The sequence below is a fragment of the Silurus aristotelis genome (genome assembly GCF_946808225.1).
Source record: "Silurus aristotelis genome assembly, chromosome: 1".
Taxonomy (NCBI): Eukaryota; Metazoa; Chordata; class Actinopteri; order Siluriformes; family Siluridae; genus Silurus; species Silurus aristotelis.
In genome coordinates, this window is record NC_139574.1 from 41,733,382 (window position 1) to 41,760,057 (window position 26,676).

Sequence of the window (26,676 nt, forward strand, 5' to 3'; positions counted from 1 at the left end):
GACATAGAGGAGAGGAACAACTTACAGCTTCAGACCAACAGGGGGCTCCAGGATACCCAGAATCTCTGTGAGGAAGAAAAGAAGACTTCAAAAAATAAAACAGAACATTATATGAGAGTCCGAGAGCGATGGGAGGAAATTGTTGCTCAGCTGAGACAAAAAAACATTCAAAAGAAAACGAGAAATAGAAAAAGAAGAAGACGACAAGAGAAACAGAGAGTCTGAACACATTCACTACAGCGAGACACAATAAACACTATTAAATAAATAAAGATTTTGAATTTCAATCATGTCTAATGTCTCTTCATCACAGAGAGCATTCAATGATGGTATTTTTTTTCTTGAAATCCACTTTAGTAAAGTCAGTGATGTTTGATGTCCTTAAAGAAAAGAAATTTGACAGAAACTGAAGTTGAGGTATTTTCTTGCAGCTTTGGTGCTTTGTTCATTTTGAGCTCTGAAAGCAATATAGCTGACAGTTAATGTGGGGCAGAACCTGATTCACTTAAACATCTGTACTTTATAATTAATCGCATGTATTGGCACAAGAAAGTGGATGATCTTTCAGCAGTTATTCTGACAGGGTTAACACTGGATTCACCTCACAACACCTGAACACTACTGCTGGATGGAGCAGCGGGTGCGTGCACGAGCGGCGGTTGGTGAATGGAGGGTGGAGCCGGGGGGAAACGAGCGGTGAGAAGCAGATCTGTGGCTGATGGGACTAATCAGTGTGCTCTGTTTTAGTGACTGGTGATGAGGAGAATGTGTGTGTGTGACTGGTGATGTGTGTGTGTGTGTGTGTGTGTGTGTGTAAGAAGTGCAAAACAGATTAACAAATCCGAAAACAAAATAACAAATCCGAAAACACAAGTCAGACAAACCGGAAAATGTAGGTATAGTTTGTGAATGTAAACTTACCGATCATTGGACAAGACACCTGTCAGTCAAGATATACAGGTGAATGACAGGTGTCTTGTCCAATGATTGATAAGTTTACATTCACAAACGATACCTACCTTTTCTGGTTTGTCTGACTTGTCGCTGTGTTTTCGGATTTTTTAAATGTGTTTCGTGCAACGATGCAGACAAACTGGAAAAGGTAGGTATAGTTTTGTTTCCTTTGCAGACTTTCCTGAAGCCCCTAAATTAATAATGGTCATAGTGACATTGGTAACATTGCATTAATGTTATAATATCTGATAGCCATTAGAGGGCACTCTCGTGCTGCATGTGGGTGTGTTTGCAGTGTGCAGAGTAAACGAGTAAAAAACGCTGTGCAGTCATGTCTCCGGTTCTTTCTGCGCATGCTCCGAACTTAATGGGATAATATGTGTTTTATAGCATAATGATGCAAACATAACAGTATTTACATTCATCACATTACTGTGCTGAAAAACAATACAAATTAAATAAAAAATAAGAAAAAGCGTAGAAGAAGAAAAGCAGGACAAAGACAGAGGTAATGTGATGTAATGAATGGTGATGATCATATAAATAAACTCAGTTTAGTAAAAGTTTGTGAACAAACTTTATTTTGGTCCAGTTTTTAAAGTTTATTCTAAAAGTTATAAATAGTGTAATAAGTGGACAAGAAATATGAGTTGTTCATGTGAGTTGTTCATTCACAGATTTTTTATTTATTTTTTTATTTCAATTCAGTGTCATTACAAAATAGGTTTAAATTTGTAGAGATTTTATTTGGACAAACATATCGGACAAAAGAAATCAGCAACATATATTGGTCATCCTGTATCAGTCGACCTCTAGGTGTGAGTTTAAATGATATGCTCAGTTGTATGTATGAGATAATTGTAGTCTGGACGGTGAGACGCCACTAAGCGTTAATATTATAATAATTACACTGATCTATTAGAGACGCTTATCAGAAAAGTCCGAATCAAATCCACTCACAAGTGCAGCAGATTCATGTGATGTGAAATAAAGTCCTAATGGCAGCAGCATTATACAGTCATATATATATTTCTATAAAAGAGCTCTGATACGGATTTCAGTCTTTAAGAAGAACATCTTCAGAGGGGTTTTTTCTCGTCCTGGTATCATAAGTGTAGATAAACATAGGTTGTGTTTAATTGACAGCCCTGATGAAGTCTGATGACCTGAAGAGGGTGGAGCTGAGACTTCAGACAGCAGACGGACTTCTGAGGAGGAACATCAGCACCACACGAGAGGTTAGAGGTCACCCAACCTGTAATTAATCCTGGAGGAATTAAGTGTGATTAGAGAGATAGTGATTTAAATGTGTGTGTGTGTGTGTGTGTGTGTGTGTGTGTGTGTGTGTGTGTGTGTGTGTGTTACTGCAGTTATGATATTAATAATAAGAATTATAAGTATTTTGGGGGGCTGTTATAAATTGTTCAAATCTTTCCTCTACCTCTCCTTTATTAGTGTAGTTACTGATAGAAAAAGTGAAAATCTTTTTAAAACAACTTTCATGCAAAACATCTTGTGGCTCAATTAGATGAGATTTGCCTAAAAAAAAAAATCATTGACACTTTTCTTTCACGTGAACAAGCTTTTTTTTTTTATCACAAGACTTTGTCTTACACTTCCAGTGACTGTAGCTGAAGCAGAAAGAAGCTTTTTAAAACTGAAACTAATCAAATAATACCTGAGATCCACCATGTCACAAGAGCACCTCAGCAGCCTCGCTGTCATAAACATCAACCATACAAGTGCTGGTCAGATTTGCAACGATGATGTAATTGATGACTTTGCAACAAACAAAGCAAGAAAGATCTGTTTTTAGGAAAATGACTTTGTAGTGAAAAATGTATTTAATTTGTTTGTTGTGTGAATTGCCAATTTATTATTATTTATTTTCATATTGTATTTATGTATTTATTTGTAAATGTATTTACTGTAAAGATAAAGTAAGTGCAGATTGTTGTTAGTTATTTATCTTTTTAGGTGGCAGCAGGATGGGAGCAGGTCATGACGTGGAAAGGAGACTCTCTGCTTGCAGGCTTCCTGTTACGTAGCTTCCTGTGTTTGACTGTGTTTTTAAACAAACTTTACTATTTATCTCTCCTTTTTTGTTTGTCTGCATTTAAGCACAGGTGAGGACTCGTTCGATGCCCAGCTGCGAGAGCGGAAAGCGGTGCTGGAAACATCCCGGACGGACGCTCACTCGTCCCAGGTAAATTCCTGGGTTGAATCTAACGCTCCCAGCACCTCAACTCCACGTGTTTCTCTGCCCAGGCCCACGGACACTGGATGCTGCAGCAGAGGAAGACACGAGCCAAGCCCCGGTCGAGGACGTCTCCCCCACCACCACCACCGGCCTTCGAGATCTCGACCGAGAACCGCTTCACCCCTCTCCGCGAGACGGAACGTCATACTGTGATTCTTGGAGATTCCATCGTCCGGCATGTCCGCGCTACCGGAGACAAAGGTAAGGTGCACACTCGCTGTTTTCCTGGTGCCCGTGTTCTCGATGTCGCTGCGCAGGTACCCGCGATCCTGTCATTCCGATTCAAATCAGTCCGATTGAAAGATTTAGCAGTGGACTTTTTACATGAGACGTTATCTAAGCTGATGTGATGTTCACAATCACGACTTTGTGACGTGCACTTTGTGTATATTTTCTGAAAGGAATGATAAATGGGCCGATTCGAGATCTGATACGGATGCCAGGTGAAGAGGAGGTGGAGATTTGAGGAAGCACATTTTGTCCCTCAAGTATTGGGTCTTATCAACAGCATTAATCGTGTTAACGCATTTGCATGGAAGAATTTTTATTTTGTTCGGTTTATAAAAAGGTTCATGTCATGAATCCTCTTGTGCGAGTATTTTTTATTTTATTTTTGTCCGAATCTTGATGTTATTGTTACAATAATTATGGGAGTCACGTGATTAAGGAATGAACGATACGGACCAGAAGAGATGAGGGTGAGTTACTCATTCTGTTTATCATCATTTGTCCTTTAGCTGCCTTGTCATATTTTCATTATTGGAACTAATGTCAGAGTTCGTGTATGTAGACGTGTGTATGGGTATCTGCTTATTGGAAATGTACCATTTTATATTATTTCTGATCAAAGGAACGAAATGATCTAAAGAACCAAGTCACTGAAATGATGCCATCTTCCAATCACTAGCAGTGATCAGTAATACTGATGAGTGCCATACGGGGGCACTAATGCTTCGAGTAATACCAGGGAACGGATCAACGAATAAAAGAATGCTCTTAGCATGGAAAACGACGTATTTGTGGCCTGTACACAATAAGATAGAAGAAAGACAAGAAACAAACAGCAATAATCAATAGACTGGAAAGCTTACCGAACAAAAGTCCAGCAGGGGGCGCTCGCCTCTAACCCGGGTGTGTGTTTCTACAGAGAAACACTACAGGAGCTCATGTAGAGTCGCGCCGTCACCATCTCTGTGACGTAGCATCCCTGATTGGTGCAACAATCTTTTTAATCCACCAATGAAACTTCATAGTCAAATGTCATGCTGTCATAGTAACATGCAAACATTGTAAGTCCACTATTGAATCGAAGGCCGTTGTTGAGACCAGACGTTTGTTTACTGCAGTAGGAATGTTCACTTTAAAACTGCAACAACATACAGAAATATTGCATTCTCATTTCTTCAATTACACTAAATATTGACAAATATATATTCTGTATATGTTCTAGATCTGTATTGAGCAAGTATAAAAGAGAACATTAAATATGATGTCACATGTAGTGACAGACATTTTCACGTTGTTCTAATCAACAGTATTCGGGGACCTACGTTCCTGTGGTGGTGAACATGACTGCGAGTTCTCCAGAAGAACAAATGCTGGTAATGTACAGTTCAAACACACACTGTTTTTCACACAGAATAAACTAAAGCCCATCACTTCCTCATCACCTAAACATTCATTCATTTAGATTTTACTTACGGCAGCCAAACGGCCTCATTTTGTAAACCCCTTGATCACTTACTCTGTCTTTAAGGGAACTAAACGAAGAGGAATGAATGTCCATATAGAGGAATGTGAGCGCAACTGGCAACCGCTCTAAAAGGACACGGCTCTGATTTGATTAAACAGAGTGAAGGTTATTCTTGAAGTATATCAGAATTGTACAAATCAATGAAACTACTTACTCTATGAACTTTATTTGAACGAAATCATTACTGAGTTTGGACCAAAATGATATCTGTATGCTAATGTGTGCTAATTAGGAAATACGTTCTACCTACCTTTCCTAGCCTGACTTTAAAATCCCACCCCTGTCTGGCCTGCACTTCCTCCCTCACTCTGCCCTGTCTTTCCCTCCTGCATTGCCTGAGTTTATCTCACCCACATTATTTCACCCACATTACCATACCTAACTGTGCTGTATGTAATGAGGCACACAGGGACATGGTAGAGACTTGGAGGTTGTTCGATGTAGTTGTGAGAAAGGTCAGGGGTCATGTGTGTACCCTGGTGCTTTGAATTTGTCCCTGTGTGTCCTTTTATAGCTGCAAGTTTCAAATACTGTTTACGTTAACCTTCAAATAGCTTTAGCATTTTTGTGATTTTTATGCCAAACTTATATGCTGTTTGTGTTCCAGTATTATTACAGTGCTCCAGTACATGTGGTGCCTCCTCAGCAGTACTCAGTCCATCCCACAGGATTCAATACATGCTACACTGTACTCCCTGGACCTACTACCCCAACAAATGGTAAGTTGATCATGCCTTTCCAGTCATCCTTACAAAAAGCCTGGTTTTCTTGTAGGATGTTATGATCCTCACAGCTTACATGTTGGTCTTTAATTGAAACTGATACTGTTCTTATTAGTGTCGGCTGCAGGGATGTTCTACTATAATGATCAGGCCGTGTACAACCAGACTCCATTCCCAATGGTCCCTCCACTGCAGCAACATCCATCTACCAAGAGGAAGAGGAAAACGGTGCGTGTGCTTACTCTTTGTTTCAGTACTGGTTCATTTACTGAGTATATGAGCCTCAATTATTTTTTTATTTTTGACTCGTCTAGTCTGTGATTTAATTGCTACTGTCTCTGTTGTCTACAGATGAACAGCTTGAGAGTTATTCAGTAAAATCTGCTGCATTAGATGGCGCTGAAAAGTCTACCTCTTCAGCTGAGCCCGGTCCTGCACAAGCCGTCACACCAAAGCCAGATAAAACAGAGCCTGTGCACGTGCCCCCAGAGGTTCCAGCTTCTGCTCTATTCACCATCGATGAGCCGAAACAGACACAGCTCCTCGTCCTGACGACTCCCGATCGCTCAGAGAGGTGAGTTTAGGGATCGTCGCTGTCCCTGCACTGGATTTTAATTGGTCAAAATCTTTTACAATGTGACTAAATGAAACGTGTAGTCCAGCATTTTCCAACATGTTTTAATTAAGACGTATTGCAAATTGTTAAACTGTTGTGCATGTTAAACGGTGTTGACTACAAAAGTAGCCTGAAAGACCAAATCCGTACTTTTAGAAATAAGACCCGTACTTTTTAAATACGTTTTCTACAAATAAAAGAATTAGACATCTTTAAATTTCAATATGCAATATTATCTTTTGGTAATGGCGTATAAAAATCTCACATAACCCTTCCTTTTTCCCACAACTGCCCTTTGACTTTCATTGTAATCGAGTCATGAGTAACGTTTTCTGCTCGTCTCAATAAACTAGGAGGCATGTTAGCTCTTGGTTGTAGTTATTGCACATGGACTACAAATACTGTAGATATAAACTGAGGTGCCAACACTGGAGTATTTCTTTAAATAACTATATATAAAGATAGAAATGCTGTCGTTCACTTCGGTGAATGTGTGAAACCTACATTTACACTACAAATTCACAGTAATACTGGTGTTTTATTATTAATTGGGTGTGTTTGTGTGTTAGGATAAGCCAGAGCTCGCTTTCCAGCAGTCTGACTTTGACCTTGAGCCAGTCTCAACCACAGTCGAGAATTCCAGTGTGTCTCCTGTGATTGTGGAGCATCTGGCTTCAGCAGAAACACCAGCAGATGAGATCGAAGCGCAGGAAGCCGAGCCGCCGAAGAACGAACCCGAGCCCAGCTCTGAGGATGAAATGCACAGTGAGACCTACTTCTTCTGACTCGCACACTTCATCATGTTTTTCACTACTTTTCATGTCTGCTTTTGCTCGTTCCTTCCTCAGAGCCAGAGATGGAGAATAAGAGGGTACAATATAGTAGAGACTTTCTTTTGAGCATCCAGTTCATGCGTGATTGTGTGCAGAAGCCAGAGGGGCTTCCACCCATACCTGGATGCAGATATTATTTATATACAGTCGTGCTGATGTTGTGTGTTGCGTGAGCTTTTCCGGACGGTGCGCGGTTTCCTTAACAAACTGACGGCAGAGATGTTCAATCAGCTGATGAAGCAGGTGAAAGAGCTCCACATCGACACAGAGGAGCGACTTAAGGGTGTCGTCGACCTGATTTTTGAGAAAGCCATTGATGAGCCCAACTTCTCCGTGGGGTACGGGATCATGTGTAAATCTCTGGCTACGGTAAGTAAAACATCACATCTCCTTCTTTATGTTTTAGTGCATTTAAGCCTATTTGTGATTCTAACTGTGGAATCACAATGTAAATATCCACATGGATGCCAAATTTTAGGAGCAGGAGGAGTAAAGAAAAGTTCAAGAAAAGCTACGATCCATGGGCATGAATAGGCGAGGTTATAGAGGGCATATGTGTTCTAGACTAATCCTTTTTACAGCTTAGTCCCCTTTCTTTTCACAGCACTTAACCAATGCACTGCAACTTTTTGTTGTTATTTCTTGTTTCTTCTACAGTATTTCCAAGTCATGAGACCATGAACACTGTGAGCATGAACATTACAATAGACCCCAACAAGATCCCTAAAATCAACAAGGTACTGACTTTACATGTGCAGAAACATGCTTTTCAAATGCAAGCTTGAACTATTTCAGTCAGCATTTAAAGCTTGAGATGTAGATGAACTCAAACCTGCTGGTGAAACGATTTACGTAGTTGAAAAGTATTAACCTTTAAGAGTTGCCTGAACTAAGCGTTAGAAATCCCCCAAATGTTTGTGGATTTAGAGCTATAGGAGAGCTGCTTCATTCCTCTTTTAATAAAAAACTTTTGAAACATTTTTTTCCCGTTCTTCCATTTTTCATTCTGCAGCGTCTTCTGTGTTACCTGTTCAGAGTTTAGCGGGTGGTGCATCAGTAAGAATGGTCCGTGGGGAAACGCGGTGCTCTGTGTGTAGTTAAATAGACTAAGCCAAGTTATTTGCCTCGATGCTTTTTTGTATTTGAATTACTCGAGTTACACAATTCACACAATTTAAGTAATGTTATAGAATTCTACTTCAAAACTGGCAATCTGTTAAAGTACACGTTTTTCTACCAGGTTTATAAGAAGCATTGTTATTTAAACTGAATTGTGTTTGTGTGTAGATACCAGCAGATGATAAGATTTATTTGGATCAATCAATTCAGACTCATTTGAATCAATACCAGTGAACTGACTCAGTGACTTGAACTGAATCTAAGGAGTCGAAATTACCGAACCAAATCTTTTTTAAATGAATTGAATAAACTGAATGGATTCACTTATTCATTTTCTCCCGCTTATCCGTAATTCGGGTTACGGGGGCAGCAGTCTAAGCAGGCCCCCGCCTCCGACTGCTGCCCAATCCTCACAGCACCGTCCCTTAACGGTCCCTCTTGCAGGTGGTGAGCCCACGGGAAGGACTGAATGGATTGAATTATTAAAATAAATCTATTGAATTAAATTGTTGTTTTGAATTCCAAATATTTATTTCTGATGTTTTGTAACTAACTGAGGTGGTCAGAAGTTATATTTAAACAGTAGATGTTATAAGGCTGCATTCAAACTAAACTTTTTGCAGCAATCGATAGTTTTGATCAGTTTAACTTCTGTTCATGTTCAAATTATTTCAATCAAAACATTTATTTTATTATCATTTACTTTTGTCACATTTTCCCAACATTTTATCATGTGGATTTTAATTCTTAGTTACGATTTAAATGAAGTCCAACACTTTAATAAAAGACACAAAACAGACACAATATTAAAATATAAAGTTTTTATTAAATATTACAATAAACATTGATGTTTTGTCCTTTATTATATGTATGGCATGTGCTCACATGCTGAATCTAAACCTGTCCAGAGCTTTGCAGATTGTTGCTCTCCAGTGCTGCCATTTCCTGTTCCTCATGAATTATTGAGGAATCTGATTATAAAGCGAGTGATGTCTCGTTTGGACTTTTGTTTTTTCTTAAATTCATTTTCAAATTTCAAAGTTTCCTCCAGCTGAGCAACATGTTCCTCCAGTCGCTCTCGTTCTCTCATCAAATTATTTCTCTTGTGCTCTGCCCTCTTTTTCTCTTCCTCACAGTGGTTGAGGAAATCCTGGAGCTTCCTGGTGGTTTGGAGGTGTGAGAAAGTAATTTCCTCCAGGTCTTGTTTGGCCTTCTCTTTTTCTTTTCTGTGTTTATTTTGCTCAGAAAGCAAAGTGGCCTCTCGAAGAGCAAGACGTGTCTCCAATTCGTCTCGGTCTCTCATCAAATTATTGTTCTCCTTCTCAAAGAGATTCAAAGAATCCTGAAGCTCTCTGATGGTCTGGAGCTGTAAATTGTTCCTCTTCTCAGTGTCTAGTTTGGCTTTCTTTTCTTTCTCTCTTTTCAAAGTGGCCTCAAGCTGAGCAACACGTTCCAGCAGTCGCTTTTGTTCTCTCACCCAGCTCTCTCTCTCACGTTCTACTGTTTCCTTCTGTTTCTCATAGAGCTTCAGGGAAGACTGGAGCTCGGTGATGTTTTGGAGATGTGTGGAGTTTCTCTCATTTATGTCCTGTTCCCACTGCTTTCGCTCAGAAGCCAAAGTAGCCTCCAGCTTTTGCACCGTCTGTAGCAGAATGGCTTTCTCTTCATTCTCTTTTGCTAACTTCTCTATCATCAGATTATTAAATGCATCCAAGTCCTGTTACTACTTTCTCCATGTGTTCCAGCTTCTCCTTCGATTCAGCAATCTGCTTAGATTTCTTCTTTCTTCTGGTTTGAAAAATTTCTCTAAACCTTCTGAAGAGCACCATGTTTACGTGTCTTTACTCAAACGCACAAACCTTAGAAATTAGAGAAACAGAGATGCATTCTGACTTATAGACATTGACCCACTGTGACGTCACACAGAGATGCCCCGCCCACCGTCTGTGACGTCACCCGGTCTCTCTCTCTCTCTCGCACGCGTTCTCTCTCTCTCTCTCTCTCTCTCTCACACACACACACACACACACACACACACACACAGACACACTCAGCGCATGCGCACATTACAGAGGTAAAGAACAGATAAAATATCATGTCTTCACAACTTTTCTGTTGTTCCTGAGAGAAGAGCGATATTACAGTCATAAATAAGATAAAAACGGCTGTAAACTGTGTATAAAGCGAGTGAAGGTCAGCGGGACTCCATGCTCTCTGAGGACGGACCGGGGCTAGCTTAGCATGCTAACTTCACAGAATTATACCAAGATTATCCAAGAAATTGTAATAAACTGAAATACAGCAGTGACGCAGGTACAAGAGAAATAGACACACGTTAGCAACGCCACTTTACCGTTCTTTCACATCTCATCTCATCTGTTCAGGCAAACCTTCCTCAGCATTTATTTCACATTCTCCAAGAAAACGAGAGGCTTCAGAATTTTTTTCTCAGTGCTTGTTTAATAATATGTCCATCAGCATCATTATCAGGTATATATGTAACAGGATTTAGCAGTGGGATTTGCTCGTGTCCACCACGTGTTGGCTGCATGTGCATGAGGTGGATCTGGATGCTCTAATCAAGTCTCTTCTCCTTGCATATGTGGGGCTTCTTAAATAATGTGTTCACAGAGGATAAGGAGGATTAGGTGACTCCAGTGAGTGAGTTTCATCTTCATTATGGATGTGGCTCCTTCCTACTAAAGAGAAATAATCTTTTATTGAGATCTCTCCTGATTCAGCCCTGAGTTCTCACTTAGGCAGTCTTCTAAGGTCAACAGACCAATTGGTGCACAGGTTAAGAGAGAACTGCTTTGATGATCAGCAACAGTGGATTCACGAGAGCAGAACCAGTCAGAATTCTAGTTCTGGTGATGTCTAGAACAGTCGCTGGACACAGATTATTCGATTTACAAACATTGGAAGACTTCAGGCTTCGTTTTAGGATGCAAAAGGATGTGTTGGCTTTTCTGTGGCCAGAGGAAGAGTTAGTGAAGAATTTTCTTATTTATCTCTCAGAATTCTTGTTAGTCTTCACCATTTTTTTATTGGTGTGTTATAAAGTGAATGTGTCTCGATCAAAATACAACAAAATTACGTCAATAACTGGAGCAATGGCGGCCTTCTTCTCTTCTGACAACAGATTCAGTTTAATGACAACCCGATGATGTGTTTTCACAAGTGCATGGTTTTACCTGGATGCACCCTGCTCATCTTTATAAGAGGCCTATAGTTTAGAATTAACTTCATAACATTTGGACTACCACTGAGAGCATCTTGAGCGGCTGCATCACTGCCTGGTTTGGGAACTGCACCGTCTCTGACCGCATGACCCTACAGAGGATAGTGAGGACGGCTGAGAAGATCATCGGAGTCTCTCTCCCATCTATTATGCACATTTACACGACACGCTGCATCCGCAAAACAAACAGCATTGTCTCTAACACAAGACATGACACAAAACCAAGATAGCGCCGACCAGTATACAGTAGGTTCACTGGTCGGCGCTATCTTGGTTTTGTGTCATGTCTTGTGTTGTCTGTCTGTACTGTTTTTTGTCTGCACTGTTTGCACCAGGTTGCACTCGATGCACTTTATGTAGCTTGTGTTGTGTTGTAGCTTTATGTTATTGTTTAGTGTATCACCAGGATTCCGGAGGAACGTTGTCTCGTTTTTACTGTGTACTGTGTACCACTGTGTATAGTAGAAATGACAATAAAAGTCTCTTGACTTGACTTCATCTGGTTAGGAGTCCTCTGTATTATCAGGGATTAAATCTTATGAGAACAGAAGGAATTGACAGTGAAATATTGGTTACAAAAAACTAAATCGCCAATGCCAATTTTATGCACAATATTTCTTCCTTTCTTCGATGAACATGGGACTGCACTTTATCCTGCAACATCTGGACAAATCGGGATCTTCATCTGTATCCAGTCCTTCATCTGTATCCAGTCCTTCATCTGCATCCGGTCCTTCATCTGCATCCGATCCTTCATCTGCATCCAGTCCTTCATCTGTATCCGGTCCTTCATCTGCATCCGGTCCTTCATCTGCATCCGATCCTTCATCTGCATCCGGTCCTTCATCTGCATTCAGTACTTCATCTGTATCCGGTCCTTCATCTGTATCCGGTCCTTTATCTGCATCCAGTCCTTCATCTGCATCCAGTCCTTCATCTGCATCCAGTCCTTCATCTGCATCCAGTCCTTCATCCGCAGTCACACCTGCTGTTTATTCCAGTTCTGCTCCTCTAATTATTTATTTCCGGTATTTTAAGCCACTCAGAGACTTGATATCATTTTACTGTTTATAAATATTTTTGCTAATATTATATAGTTGTTATGATTTTACTTTTGTGGATTTACTGCTATTTGTATCTATTGTTTTGTATTTGTATTTGTACCTTTGTGTGTTTGCATCAATTATACTTTATCGTTTGACATTTTTGTAGCATTTTCAGTCATTAAAAATAAAATGTTTTATTGTACATAGAACAGTGACTCATGAATTATTCTGTGAACCTGCTGAACCCATTATCATCTTCATTATTATTATTCTAATTATTTATATATACATATATGAACTTTATATGTTTATGATGTAAACAATTATAAACTCAATCTGAACAGAGTGGGGATCCTGATTATGTTCCTCATCAAAACCACTAAGAACCTGAACGTGATCTTCAGTCAATTTAGTGATCATCAGCACAGACCTCATAGTCCTCACCAGAGTCTGGATTCTTCTGAAAACACACACAAAAGCCCTACATCACCTCTAATCCTCACTAATAATACATTACAAATGATACAAATGTACTATGATTTAAGTGAATCAATGCTTCAGTTCAGTGAGATTACAAGTTGGGTTTAAAGCTGTAGATTTTATAGGAGGGTGAATTTTATTTCTACATACTGTTCTTTCCTTTAAAAAAGGATTAAGGGGATGATTTGGGAAAAGGTAGAGGTTTATTCATGTTTACTCCAATAACATCACTTGGGAAGGGCAGATTTGAAGAGATGGTTGTGGACTTCAGGAGAGCACAGAGCGACCAATCTCCACTGATTATTGATGGATCGTCAGTGGAGATCGTCAAGAGCACCAAATTCCTTGGTGTTCATCTGGCGGACAACCTCACCTGGTCACTCAACACCAGCTCCATCATCAAGAAAGCCCAGCAGCGTCTCTACTTCCTGAGAAGGCTGAGGAAAGCCCATCTCCCTCCCCCGATCCTGACCACGTTCTACAGAGGGACCATTGAGAGCATCCTGAGCAGCTACATCACTGCCTGGTTTGGGAACTGCACCGTCTCGGACCGCAAGACCCTACAGAGGATAGTGAGGACGGCTGAGAAGATCATCGGAGTCTCTCTCCCCTCTATTATGCACATTTACACGACACACTGCATCCGCAAAGCACACAGCATTGTGGACGACCACACACACCTGTCACACACACTTTTCACTCTCCTACCATCAGGAAAACGGTTCCAAAGCATTCGGGCCGTCACAACAAGACTGTGCAAAAGCTATTTTCCTGCAAGCCATCAGGTTACTTAATACATCAAACTGTACAACTTGGACTTAACACTTAACACACACTCATCACTCATCTCAATTCATTGCACCATCATTTATTTATTATTATTCATATTTGACTGTACTACACTGTTTAACTGCTGTTTTTTTGCACCTTTCACTGTATTACTGTTTATATGCCGTCTTTTGCACCTTCGACTACTATATTGTTTACATGCTTTTTTGCACCTTCGACTTTGTTATATTATACTACACTGTTTACATTCTGTCTTCTGCACATCTTGACTGCTGCTGTATTTTTGCACTACATTGTGTTCTTATATTCACTCCCGGGTAAAGTTTTTATAGTTTTTACAGTTCACAGTACTGTATAACCAAGTATACGGTAGGTTTACTGGTCGGCGCTATCTTGGTTTTGTGTCATGTCTTGTGTTGTCTGTCTGTACTGTTTTTTGTCTGCACTGTTTGCACCAGGTTGCACTCGATGCACTTTATGTAGCTTGTGTTGTGTTGTAGCTTTATGTTATTGTTTAGTGTAGCAACAGGGTTCCGGAAGAACGTTGTCTCGTTTTTACTGTGTACTGTGTACCACTGTGTATAGTAGAAATGTCAATAAAAGTCTCTTGACTTGACTTCATCTGGTTTGGAGTCCTCTGTATTATCAGGGATTAAATCTTATGAGAACAGAAGGAATTGACAGTGAAATATTGGTTACAAAAAACTAAATCGCCAATGCCAATTTTATGCACAATATTTCTTCCTGAAAGGTTCAGAGGCGATTTTGGAATTACTGTAGCGATGAACATGGGACTGCACTTTATCCTGCAACATCTGTACAAATCGGGATGACTTTCTGATTCTGATTCTGAAAAACACAATGAGCATAAGACTGGTATTTGAACATTAGAAAAACAGTAGCGTCATGGCATAATCTAAGTGATATACAGTTATTATCCTGTTTCATTCAATGCATTAGCTTTTACTATCCTTATAAAGAGATGAGTGATAGAGCTGCATACACGCCTTTATCTTTTATACGTTTCCCCTCTTCTTCTTTCCTCTTTATTCTGGATTGGGTTCCTGATGGCTGAGATATTTATTTTTTTTGCATCCTAGAAAATCTCTGAGGAAACAAAGATTCTTAGGTGAGGGAAGAGAAATGAGGATGGAAACCCGAGAGTGACTGGAGGAAGCTGTACAGCTGTTCAGCAATATGACTTCAGCACTAGAGGAAGAAAACCAGAGAAAGAAAAAGAGGAGATCAAGCTGGACATGTCCTACATATAATAAAGTACAGAAATATCAGTGATTATTGTAACGGAATATTTTTTATTCCTTCAAAATATCTTAAATATAGTGTGTGTTTTGTTTCTATTATTAAATTATTATTGGACATCATTTAAATTTAACTAAGAATTAAAATCCACATGATAAAATGTTGGTAAACGGGACAAAAGTAAATGATAATAAAATTAAGGTTCTGTTTGAACCAAATTTTACATGAACAGAAGTTAAAGTAATAAAATAAACAGTTATTGAACAGTATTCACAGCATCAGTTTAAATATTAAATCACAATAACACAGAGATTAAATCAGTTTACAATACATGAGTTCTTCATGGGTTCATCTGATGCACACAATACTATAAAGTTTAGTTCCAATGCAGCCTCATAACATCATAGTTCAAGTATAACTTTTGACAACCGCAGTTAGTAGAAAAACATCAGAAAGAACTATTTAATAGATTCATTTTAATAATTCAGTCCATTCAGTTTGGTCAATTCAGTTCGAAAAGATTCGATTCGATGATTTCGACTCCTTAGATTCAGTTTAAGTAACTCGGTTTAAGAGTTCAGTTCGGTCGCTTCTACTCAAAACAATGAGGTCGACCGAGTGTGGTGATGTCACAGGCAGAGGGCGGGGGATCTAGGTGTGATGTCACAGTGTGACACGTCTATATAAGTCAGAGCGTGCTTTTGTTTCTCATTTGTGAATTTACCAATGGTAAGTAAAACCACCAAACAAACAAACAGCAGCAAGAAGCAGCAGCGATTAGCAGCAATTAAAAAAAAATTACAAATTCTCTTCTATCGAACATTTCTTCATACAGGTACCTGGTAAGTCGTCTAAATAATTATGGTAGAATATTGTAGATTATTTAGTAGAAGACTCGAAAAGTACAAAGTCATTATTTAGCGACATTAGCATGGGTACCTAGCCGGCTAGCTAAGATTAGCTTTTATAGTTTAGCTTTTTAGATTAATCCATCAAATTGACCTAATAATTAGTATAGATCTTATTAGATACAATTGTAGCGAATTTAGCTCGCAAAGAAAAGGGAATATTTATAAGTAATTATAACGGGTTATAGTTACTCCTAAATATTTAAATTAAGTTGAATTGACGGTAATGGAATTAACATTAAACTTATTTGTCTGTTCGTCCGGCAAACAGACAGTATAATTTTATATTAACTCTATAAAAGAGGTATCTCCCTGGCCAAGAAAGACGTAACCCCCTTTTACTTTATACCGTAAATTAAATTAAAAGAGCATGTAGTTCAGACCGGATGTAGCAGGAACTTTGTATTTGCGAACGTACTCAGAGACAATTACTTGTGAAAAATATGGCGTTTAATAAATGAGACAAACACACATAGAACTAGCTACACGAACAAACAAAGAAATAAAGAAAACAAAATTAAAATAACCCAAGGTTAAAACTAGGAAAGGAGGAAGAGAAAGGAAAAAGAAGAAAGAGAGAAGGGAAAGAGGAGGGATGGAAATGCTTAAGCTTCAAAATTAAGCACACCCTAACTGGGAAATCGTCACAGGAATTTGAATTCACCTTAAGATTCACTAAGACTTAAACTACGCATCTAAATTTGTTGGTAAAGGAAACGGTTACTTGCATTGGCTTGTTGCACAAGAGTCCGGATGCGAAAAGGAAATCTTTGAAGAGCCCGTTAGGGTGGGGTCAGATGTTCTTCCAGGTTCTCCTGAAGATCAGAGCAGTGGTTGTTCTTAGAAGTGAAGCTTGCCGGAAGATCTTGAAGAAAGAGGGAGTCTTTTCAAAGCTGTTTCGTACGTCTGACCAACGATTGGTGGTGTTTGTGACATTTTTAAGGTCTCGAACTCCACCCATCTTTGGGGGAACGGCCAATACTAAGGGTTGAGATTTTGGAGGGAAAACTCCCCTTTGTTTCATGTGTTTGTGGGCATGGTTTGGACTATAGAACTTTAAAGTTTTATCTGAAGTGTATTAAGAAGGTATGGTGACTTTCGTGATCCAATAAAATGTACCATTGTTTGAAAAGTAAGTTACAGATAATTTTGTGGTCATTTGGATACTAAACACGAGAGGATTGACGGCATAACGGCAGCGGTACATTACATACATAGATCAGTAGTCAAAGTGTAACTAATGTTACTACGACATTATGTTCTGATAAAAAAAATGAAAGCACAAAACAAAATGCACTTTCATTAGGAAAGTGAAGAGCAGATAATTTTGTATAAATTCTGACACCAGGCCTTAAAAGGACATACAGCATTAGAACAGGTATACATTAACGTGCTGGGACCAGTAATTAACGTATTACGGATGTTAGTACAATGTCGTATTCTGATCAAATGAAATGCACCCTTGTCAGGAAAGTAAAGAACAGATCATTTTAAGTCAATTAAGCCTTAATAGAAGAGACACATTAATAGAGTTACATTAATAGGATCTTTAGCGTACAACTATAAACAATAAAGAAGATACATACAAGTATAGGTTAATGTCGTGGGATGTGGAGCATCTTATTTATTTTGATTAACTAGAAAAAGGAATGCTTTATTGTATCAGTGTGTGTGTGTGTGTGTGTGTGTGTGTGTGTGTGTGTGTGTGTGTGCATGTGTATGGGGGTGGGGGGTGGGTGTTATGGTCGAGGTCTTTATGCGGTCAAACAGAGAAACGGCATGGGGTTATCTCGTCTTGCGGTAGGATCCAGACCTTCTGGAGCCAGCTGTGGTTGGTTGTGTGTGTTAGGATTAGAGGGTCTTTGTGAACTCAACAAAAGTTCAGAGTCTGGTCATGTTCTATGTCTTTGGAAGGAGGAGTATGACACTTTACGGGTATATCACACCCAATAAAAGTTTCAACTTTTGATTGAGGTGAAGATGTCATAGGTTAAAAGGAATACCTGGGACATGAATTCTAAATGATCTGTGCCAGACGCTACACAATGAAGTAGCTTAATTTAACCTATTTAGCCCATATTTTTATCAAACTCATGTAACCTGTTTACTCCAAGTATAATTAACATAATATACTAATAAATAGAGTAGAATAGGGTCAGACTGGGACTACAATTTTAATAATCCTTGCAGCCGTGGCATGTTTTATCTGTTGTGGAATTCCTTGTCATTGTTTAGACAATACGTACAGCTCCCAGTGTATAAAATTACAGGTGAAGAGTCTTCTACAGAAAACATCTCCACAGATATGGATCAAAACATCTATGTGGATTTGGATGGAGGGATTATGGCCCTAGTCAATGAGAAAAAATGACTGTAACAAACGTTTCCTTATAACTAAAAGCACTAAACCCTTTCTACGCTAATTCCGATTCTTTGATAATATCGTATATAAATCATGTTGTTGTTGTTGTGTGAATTTTATGCTGTGTGCAGGAACATGGCAGCTGGTGAACAAAGGAGGCTTCTGCAAGGTATGCGTCTGCATCAAGGCACGTGTGCGTACATCGAAGCATGTGCTGAGGGCTATCACTTCAACTTTCTCACCTCTAGAGCTCCCTGCGATGCTTGTCTTTTCCTTGTTCTTCAAAAGCATTGCCTGTGGTGCCTGGAGCAGCCCACCTGTCCTTTAGGTAAACGGTGCCATCATTTACCCCGTAAATGGTTCAGGTTTCCTCCAGAAAAGGACGAATTCGTGTGGGAAACTGATGAGGACCCGTTCAGACCGGTGATCGACATTCTGCACCATGCTGACATGTTATCCCCAGAGGGAATGTGGCTAGATTCCATCCAGAACTCTGTCTATGATCTTCCTGCAGGACTTCAGCTGATCACCCGTATCTTTCATGTGCGTAGGGTTATTACCCTTGCCCAATCGTTTGGAGCTCCTGCCCGCTCGCTGGGTGCTCCGAGAACTCACAGATTTCTCTTCACGGAATTCGTCATGCAAAGCACCTTTGTAACCTACTACACCATCACCTTCTGTGGCTATGTTCTATGGACAACTGAACCAGTGAAACATCGTGATTGGAATTGTCGTCCTATCCTTTGTCGCAGATTTCAAAACATCAGAAAAGACTCAATTATATTATCATCGAGACACGGTCGTCCTGTGAGGTTTCAGTATGCGTTGCTGTCTGCACTGCAGTCTCACAGTTCTATATCTACTCCCCTGCCGCACTGGATCAGACGGAGTCTGATTTGCCGCCGGCACCCAAACATGCTTTTTTTTCCGATGCCAGCGAAATGAGCTTAAACTGCTCTGTCATATTTGATCAAATAAAAATAAAAAAAACAGATGTTTCCAATGAATATAAATCATGTGAAACCAAGTAGAAGCACAGACTTTCCGCCTAAGGTCATTATCTGATAATGAGCTGCGACCGGATACGCCCCCCGGACAGTGGCATAAAACAATGCGATTCCACTGAGATTATTACACAATTAGCTGCGTTTGATAGATGACACGCTACACCGGTGAGAAAGCTCTTCAGATGGTTTTGGACAGTGATGAAGAATTTACCTTTTCATCCGAAGAAGATTGCGATTCCGACGAGGAGCGTTTGCATTTTGAAGAGCGAATCGACGCATTCGAGGACTTTCCAGCAAGTTGCTACGATGAGTAAGTTATTAGGTCTTACATTCTGATCATATAAAACTAATATTGTTTGTAGACATCTCTGCCTAGCTTCTGTCAGCATTGCCTTTTAATGTTACAACAAATATCCGCCAATATCTGCTCATTTGTAACATTAACTGTTTGTAATTGTATGCTCTAAATATTGTTGACGTTATATAAAGTTATATTTTAGCCTCAGTTCAGTTTTGGTTAGTCTCACTTATCATCCTGAAAGGGTGTTATGTATTGTTAGCTAGCAGAGATGTTCGGGAATGCTGAGGTGTAAATGCTAGCTAAATTACTGCCTTATGAATGTAACATTTTTTCCATGATTTGCTCAGCTGTAAATGGTGATAGTGTAAATGTCTGAGATGGATTATGGTCTATGGCCCATCAACAAACATTTATCTGTCCTATTGCCCATCAACAAATAGGCCTATAGGCTATACAATGCATGCTAACAAATATATATTGTTTAAGTGTATTCATCATCCTAAAATATATTGTTTGATTATTTTTAGGAATGTGGCTGCATCACCCTTCCCTTCACTGGAAACTCACACCAGGCCACGCAGGCGTCGCTCCATTTTGAGTTCGACCGAGAATCATCCTGAGTAAGTACATATTTTATATGTTCTTAAATTATATTTAGTTTGAATCATTATTGCATTGTTTGTATGTGTGTGTGTGTGTGTGTGTGTGTGTGTGTGTGTGTGTGTGTGTATGTGTATGTGTGTGTGTGTGTGTGTGTGTGTGTATGTGTGTGTGTGTGTGTGTGTGTGTGTGTTTCATAAACAGATGTGATCAGGCACCTGCTCCAAATAGGGCAAAGGCAGCACACAGACAGTCCACCATGTCATGGAAGGATCAGACAGATAATGACTGCTCCAATAATACACAGCACAGCACAAAACAATGTGGTACCGAAAGATTTTTCTACACTTCTTGGACATCGCTGCCACCAACAGTTTCATTGTGCATAAAGAACTGTATGGTAACGTGTCCCATAAAGAAATTTATGGAACAACTTATTGCTGAGCTTTGTAGCGTCACACAGAAAGTAGTGCCAAAACGGACCAACTCTGATCATGTACCAGTTCGAGGATCTGAACTGTCCTCTGATGTCAGAAATGTTGCCACTGCTGCCCGCAAGAGCTGTGTACATTGCAAAACATTGCATGGTAAGCACCACAAAACACCATGGAAATGCCTGGCATGCGATGTTCACCTGTGTCTTCAGTTGAACAGGAACTGCTTTCAAGAGTGGCACAGGGATTTTTTATGCAATTTTTTACTTTAACTGTAGTTTTATGTGTTAATGTTATTGTTTTTTTTTTTTTTTCTTCAAAAACCACACATAAGCCTTATTTTGTCAAAAATACAAACACACACATATAAGTTGTTTACATATTATGATAGCCCAGTTTGTGCTGAATACAGTGTAATAAGTCTTTTGTCAATAATATATTTAAAAGCAACTAAAAAGAACCAAATGTAAGAGCATGTCAAAATCTCTCAAGGGGCCCAAAACACCCTCGGACTCCAGAGGGTTAAGCCACTTTGCACTGGACTGCATCAACTTTCATTTGCTTTTATTTTGTATGTTTTCACATTTGTTAGTTACTTGTACAATCACGACTGAGGATGACCTTGGTGTTGACTTGAAGCAACCACTGATGATGTTCTATAATTCCGAGTATTTTATAGAATAAAAAGCATTAAAAACAAGAATATAATCTAATTAAATGTTAATTAATAATACTTGAAGAATATTTAAAATACGAATAACAAATGAGGAAAAAAGCAATACAGCTTCTGTGGCGGCCGGTGGCAGAAAAAAAACGTGGAGGAGGCACGAAAAATACATCGTATTGAAATACATTAGATGGAATGTCGTGCTAAATGACACAAAAAACAAAGAGGGAAATTCGTGTCCATGAACACGAGTCAATAGATTACATTTCTTGACTATATCACAAAATGCTATGACACTGGGTTGCACCTTAATAATAACATCCAAAATAACAGGCATTATGACACTCAGGGGCATGACACCTATAGCATGAGATTTAATAGAATCATATTATATCCAAAGAATGTCTTTGTGAAAAAGTTTAATATATATTCAATTCAATTCATTATTTGTATAGCGCTTTTACCAATGAACGTTGTCTCAAAGCAGCTTTACACAGATAATGTGGTGATTAAAAGTGAATATGTTCTTTATAAGTAAGATCCCATCCTCATCTGGGTTACACCAAATGTCCATTTGTAGCAGGTATACAATGTTGTGGGGTACAGTGATGATGATCAGAAGCGAACTGTATTCCTGAGTCAGTGTAGGAGACTGTTGACATCAACTACAGTCCAATCCATCCTCAAAGCTCCCGTTCTTACTCCGGAATTTCATGGAATCACTCAAGGCGTTGATGAGAAACCATCCTAAGCTGCACAGAATGGCCTCCAAATGAAGAGAACACCATCCAGAGGCAGGCCTGGACGTAGTGGGAAGATCCCCGGAGGGGAGAGGGGCAGGAACATGGGTCACTGAAGCCTCAGGAGCATGTTTAACGAGAGAGAGAGAGAGAGAGAGAGAGAGAGAGAAGAGAGAGAGAAGAGGGTGACAGGAAGAGAAGGATATGGATTATTAAGTGTCCTTATTGTTGTATGAAAGTTAATATCACTGTGCACCGGCAAGACTCGCTATGGCAGCATAACTAAAAGGGAGAACCAGAAGGTAACACCAACATAAGGGATCTCTGGGATAAGAGACGACCCACCACACCACTGTCAACAAACCTAAGTGAACTTGTGAATGTGAGAGGACGACAGCATACAAATATCCCAGTTCACCAAACACTCTATATCCATGATCCCTCCAGATCTGAGCCTTTACCTAAGAAAAAAATCTACTGATTAAAGGCTTTACTAAATAAATATTTTTTCAACCTCAACTTGAACACTGAGACTGTGTCTGACTCCCGAACCCTGATAGGAAGGCTGTTCCATAACTGTGGGGCTTTATAAAAGAAAGATCTGCCCCCTGCTGTAATCTTCATTATTTGAGGAACCAACATATAGCATGCAGCTTTTGACCTTTTGATCTTGCAATTAGAAATATTCAACCCCCTCACCTCAATAGACAATACAGTGATGATAAAAGATAATGAAAATAAATGGAAAAAAAAAACTCGGGAAATAACAAACAATATTTATTGATACATATTTGAGTTATTTTGACAACAGAAGTTGACTTAACTTTGAAGTTCAAATGAAAATTGTGAGTCTTGTAACATATGAGCATGTGCAGTATTATTTAACCCCCAGCTTCAGTACCTTGTGGAGCACCCTTTAGTTTTTATAACTTCTAACAAGCGTTTTCGGTAAGTGCTGACAAGCTTCTTACACCTCTCGATTGGAATCTTTGCCCATTCTTCACGTGCAAAAGCCTCTAACTCAGTGATGTTTGACGGCTTCCGTGCTGCAACTGCCTTCTTCAAATCCCACTAAAGATTTTCAATTGGATTTGAATCTGGTGACTGAGAAGGCCACTCCAGGACACTCCAGCATCTTTCCCCCAACCAAGCTTTGGTTGATTTGGAGGTGTGCTTGGGATCATTGTCTTGCTGGAAGATCCAATGATCACCAAGGTTTAATTTGTCAACAGAAGGCATCACGTTCTTCTTCAAAATGACCTGGTATATCTGGGAATCCATGATGCCAGGTACACAATCAAGATTGCCAGTTCCTGCCACAGAAAAACAGCCCCACATCATTATTGACCCACCTCCGTGCTTGACCGTGGGGATGGTATTCTTCTGGTCATAAGCCTGACCCTTTGCACGCCAGACATACCGCTGGTCCATATGTCCAAAATGTTCCAGTTTGGTTTCATCAGTCCATAGAACTGTCTCCCAGAACTCTGTAGTTTTATCCAAATTCCTCCTGGCATATTCTAGTCGACTCCTGATGTTCCTTGAGGTCAAGAGTGAAGTAGTGAAGTGCGTCTTGGGGTCCGACCATGAAGTCCTTGATTATTCAGTGCACGTCTTATAGTTGCCACTGAAGCACTTGTACCAGCCTTCATCATGTCATCCTGTAGCTGTCTTGCAGTCACACGGGGGGTTTTCTTAGCTGTCCTGACTAAGTTGCTAAGGGCCCTTGATGAAATTGTGAGCTTTCCTCCACGGCCAGGCAGGTTTGCAGCTGTTCCATAGCTTTTAAACTTCCTTATAATGCTCCCAATGGTGTCTCTTGGAATTTTAAATCTTTTGGAAATCTTCTTATACCCAAGGCCCTTCAGATGTGATGAAATAATCTCCTCTCTCAGCTTTTGTGGAAGCTCCTTTGTCTTTCCAATGATTGCAACTCACCTTGAACACCTTCATGGTCGGGGTTTATATATGCATCACAGCTGAAGCTATATATATATATATATATATATATATATAAAGCTCAAATACCACTGACTGACTCACTCACTCATTACGAAATCTCAAAAACCACTGAACGGATTGCAATGAAATTTGGAACATACCTTCCTCTTGGGTCTTAGGTGCTCACTAAGAAAGGGTTTTAAAAAATTCGGCCTGGATCGCGACTAACTCGTGAAAAACGCGATTTCTCACGCATTGTAAATTCTTCGAAATAACATTACGGATCCTAATGAAACTTACTACATTGTTTCTTATTAGCTGTTAGATGCACGATAAAAATTATTTTTAAAATAGTTTGCCCTGTATGGCTACTACAAAGGGGTAGTACGTTATTTGTTGACGTTACGTTCTGATCTCTGATCATCCAGTCCTGCTCAGTGCTTACTGCTTATTGCCATATTGCTTAGCGTTCTGCCTTCCGTAGCGAAGCACGGGTACTTTCAGCTAGTCACTGATATTTTTTTACTTTATTATATGTAGGACATGTCCGGCTTGATCTCCTCTTTTTCTTTCTCTGGTTTTTTTTCTCTAGTGCTGAAGTCATATTGCTGAACAGCTGTACAGCTTCCTCCAGTCACTCTCGGGTTTCCATTCTCATTTCTCTTCCCTCACCTAAGAATCTTTGTTTCCTCAGAGATTTTCTGCGACTCTTTGGGTTTGTAGAGGTGCAGCTTTCTGTTTCTGCTGTTTCTCATAGTCAGAACCCAAAGTGCCCTCAGCTGAGCTACATGTTTCTCCAATTGCTCTTGGTTTCTCAGAATGATCTTTTTGATGAAATATTTTTATGGAGAGCAAAATATTTTAAGTTATTTAAAGTTTAATTTTATTTATTCTGGAATAATATTCCTGTCTGTTTTTTTTTATATTTATGTTAAAAAAAACATTGTTTTAGTGTGTTTAATAAATGTTTATCCTGTTCGGCCCGTAACCTAAAGTGTGCTTTGAGTTTTGGCCCCCTGTGCAATTGAGTTTGACACCCCTCACATGAATAAATGTCAATAATTATTAATTAATCTTATATTTCCAGGATTCAGTAAAAATTTGTGAGTAATATATAAACCTCATTCATGTTTACAACCTGCATTGTTCCACTGGGAGTTGAACCCAATACCTTATGTGTGTGTAAAGCAGATGTGATGACCACTACCCTATGGATCCACACAATCACCTGCACAGCATAAATATGCAGAAATAACGATTCAGGCAAAATGTTTCCAGATTACAACTTTCCAACTTTAAGAAACTTGTTCCCAATGTACCCTCAGCTTTCTGTTCTCGGTTGACAGGATTTCAAATTTTTTTCAAACACTGTAGTACATGAATAATTCATTAATATGAGGATGATTAATCATCATCAATGATCCTCATAGAGTGGCTAAGAGGAGCTACTCTAAAAAGCTGGAAAATCAGTTTTCAGCCAACGACCCTGCTTTAGTGAAGAAAGACCTGAGAGACATGGTGCAGTCATAAAAACCTGGAGCTTAACACGCTCAAAACAGTGGAGATGATTGTTGATTTTAGGTGAAACCTCCCTGCTCTCCCCTCACTCACCATCATGAACAGCACTATGGCAGCAGTGGAGTCATCCAGGTTCCTGGGCACCACCATCTCTCAGGGCATGTAGTGGGATCTATTGCTAAACATTAACACCTGAGAACAATGGGATATCAGTTGTGCTGGCACAACGCTGACGAGGTATATATATATATATATATATATATATATATATATATATATATATATATATATATATATATATATATATATATATATATATATATAAAAAAGAAACAGAAAATAAACAGACGTTTTGTTTCATTTAAATTTGTACTTTTTGTGTAAATAATGAAAATGGACATGAATAAAGAACTTTTCAGAACCTGGACAATCAACTAAAATAATATAAAAAAACCAGCCACTTAGATATAAACTGTAATAGACAACAGATACGCTGTACAGATCTCAAATGTATTTTATTTATTTTTGGAGAAAGTTTTAGAAATAAAATGCTATAAAATGAATCTATAAAATGATATATAAAGAGTGTTTTTGCTTGATCTGGCGACAGAGGAAGACGATTTACTTGAAGCATTAGATGATGGCTGGGGGACGGGACATCTGATTTTTTGCAGCCATGATTTCAGTCTTAAAAGCGACTTTGGAATTGCTGGATACCAGATCTTGAGTGTCATAGACCATTGAGAGCTGCACCTCCCCCGGCATATCTGCACACACAATCCATCATCAGATTAGGACTTGCTGAAGCACTTTCCTGTAGATAGAGAAATAAATATCAGAGAATAAAGATAAAACATGGTTCTACATCACCTCCATTCTGCATGAACGTACAGCTAGTAAACTCGCCTACAATACTGATGTCCTCTAACACTTTTTGCTTCAACTATGAAGAAAAGAACTGATTACTTGTTGATTTAGTTCATGAATGTATAAGGAATTTGTTCCACTAGATTACACTGATGCTTGGAAATTAAAAGTAGATTAAGAAGGCAGTAAAATACATGAAAAGTCCTGGTTCGGCTCGGCATAAAGAGCCGTCACGGGACAAAACACTTGGCCATGCTG

General features: G+C 39.3%; 2 protein-coding genes and 1 long non-coding RNA gene across 3 annotated transcripts in view; 2 read left to right on the forward strand and 1 right to left on the reverse strand.

Moving 5' to 3' along the window:
- The window catches only part of LOC310724557 (eukaryotic translation initiation factor 4 gamma 3-like), a 278,886-nt gene that overhangs the window by 50,553 nt on the left and 201,657 nt on the right, over positions 1–26,676 (reverse strand). The gene's annotated exons all lie outside the window — the stretch shown is intronic.
- Positions 2,645–5,917, forward strand: LOC310731724 (uncharacterized protein; the record flags this gene model as incomplete). The annotated part of the gene is made up of 5 exons (XM_083551538.1): positions 2,645–2,722; positions 3,223–3,415; positions 4,750–4,815; positions 5,575–5,686; positions 5,805–5,917. The coding sequence occupies 5 exons, from the start codon at positions 2,645–2,647 to the stop codon at positions 5,830–5,832; spliced, it is 477 nt and encodes a 158-aa protein (XP_083407664.1). The 3' UTR covers positions 5,833–5,917.
- Positions 19,480–20,547, forward strand: LOC310733661. The gene is made up of 3 exons (XR_014535843.1): positions 19,480–19,660; positions 20,179–20,271; positions 20,456–20,547. It is a non-coding gene; the product is annotated as an uncharacterized lncRNA (long non-coding RNA).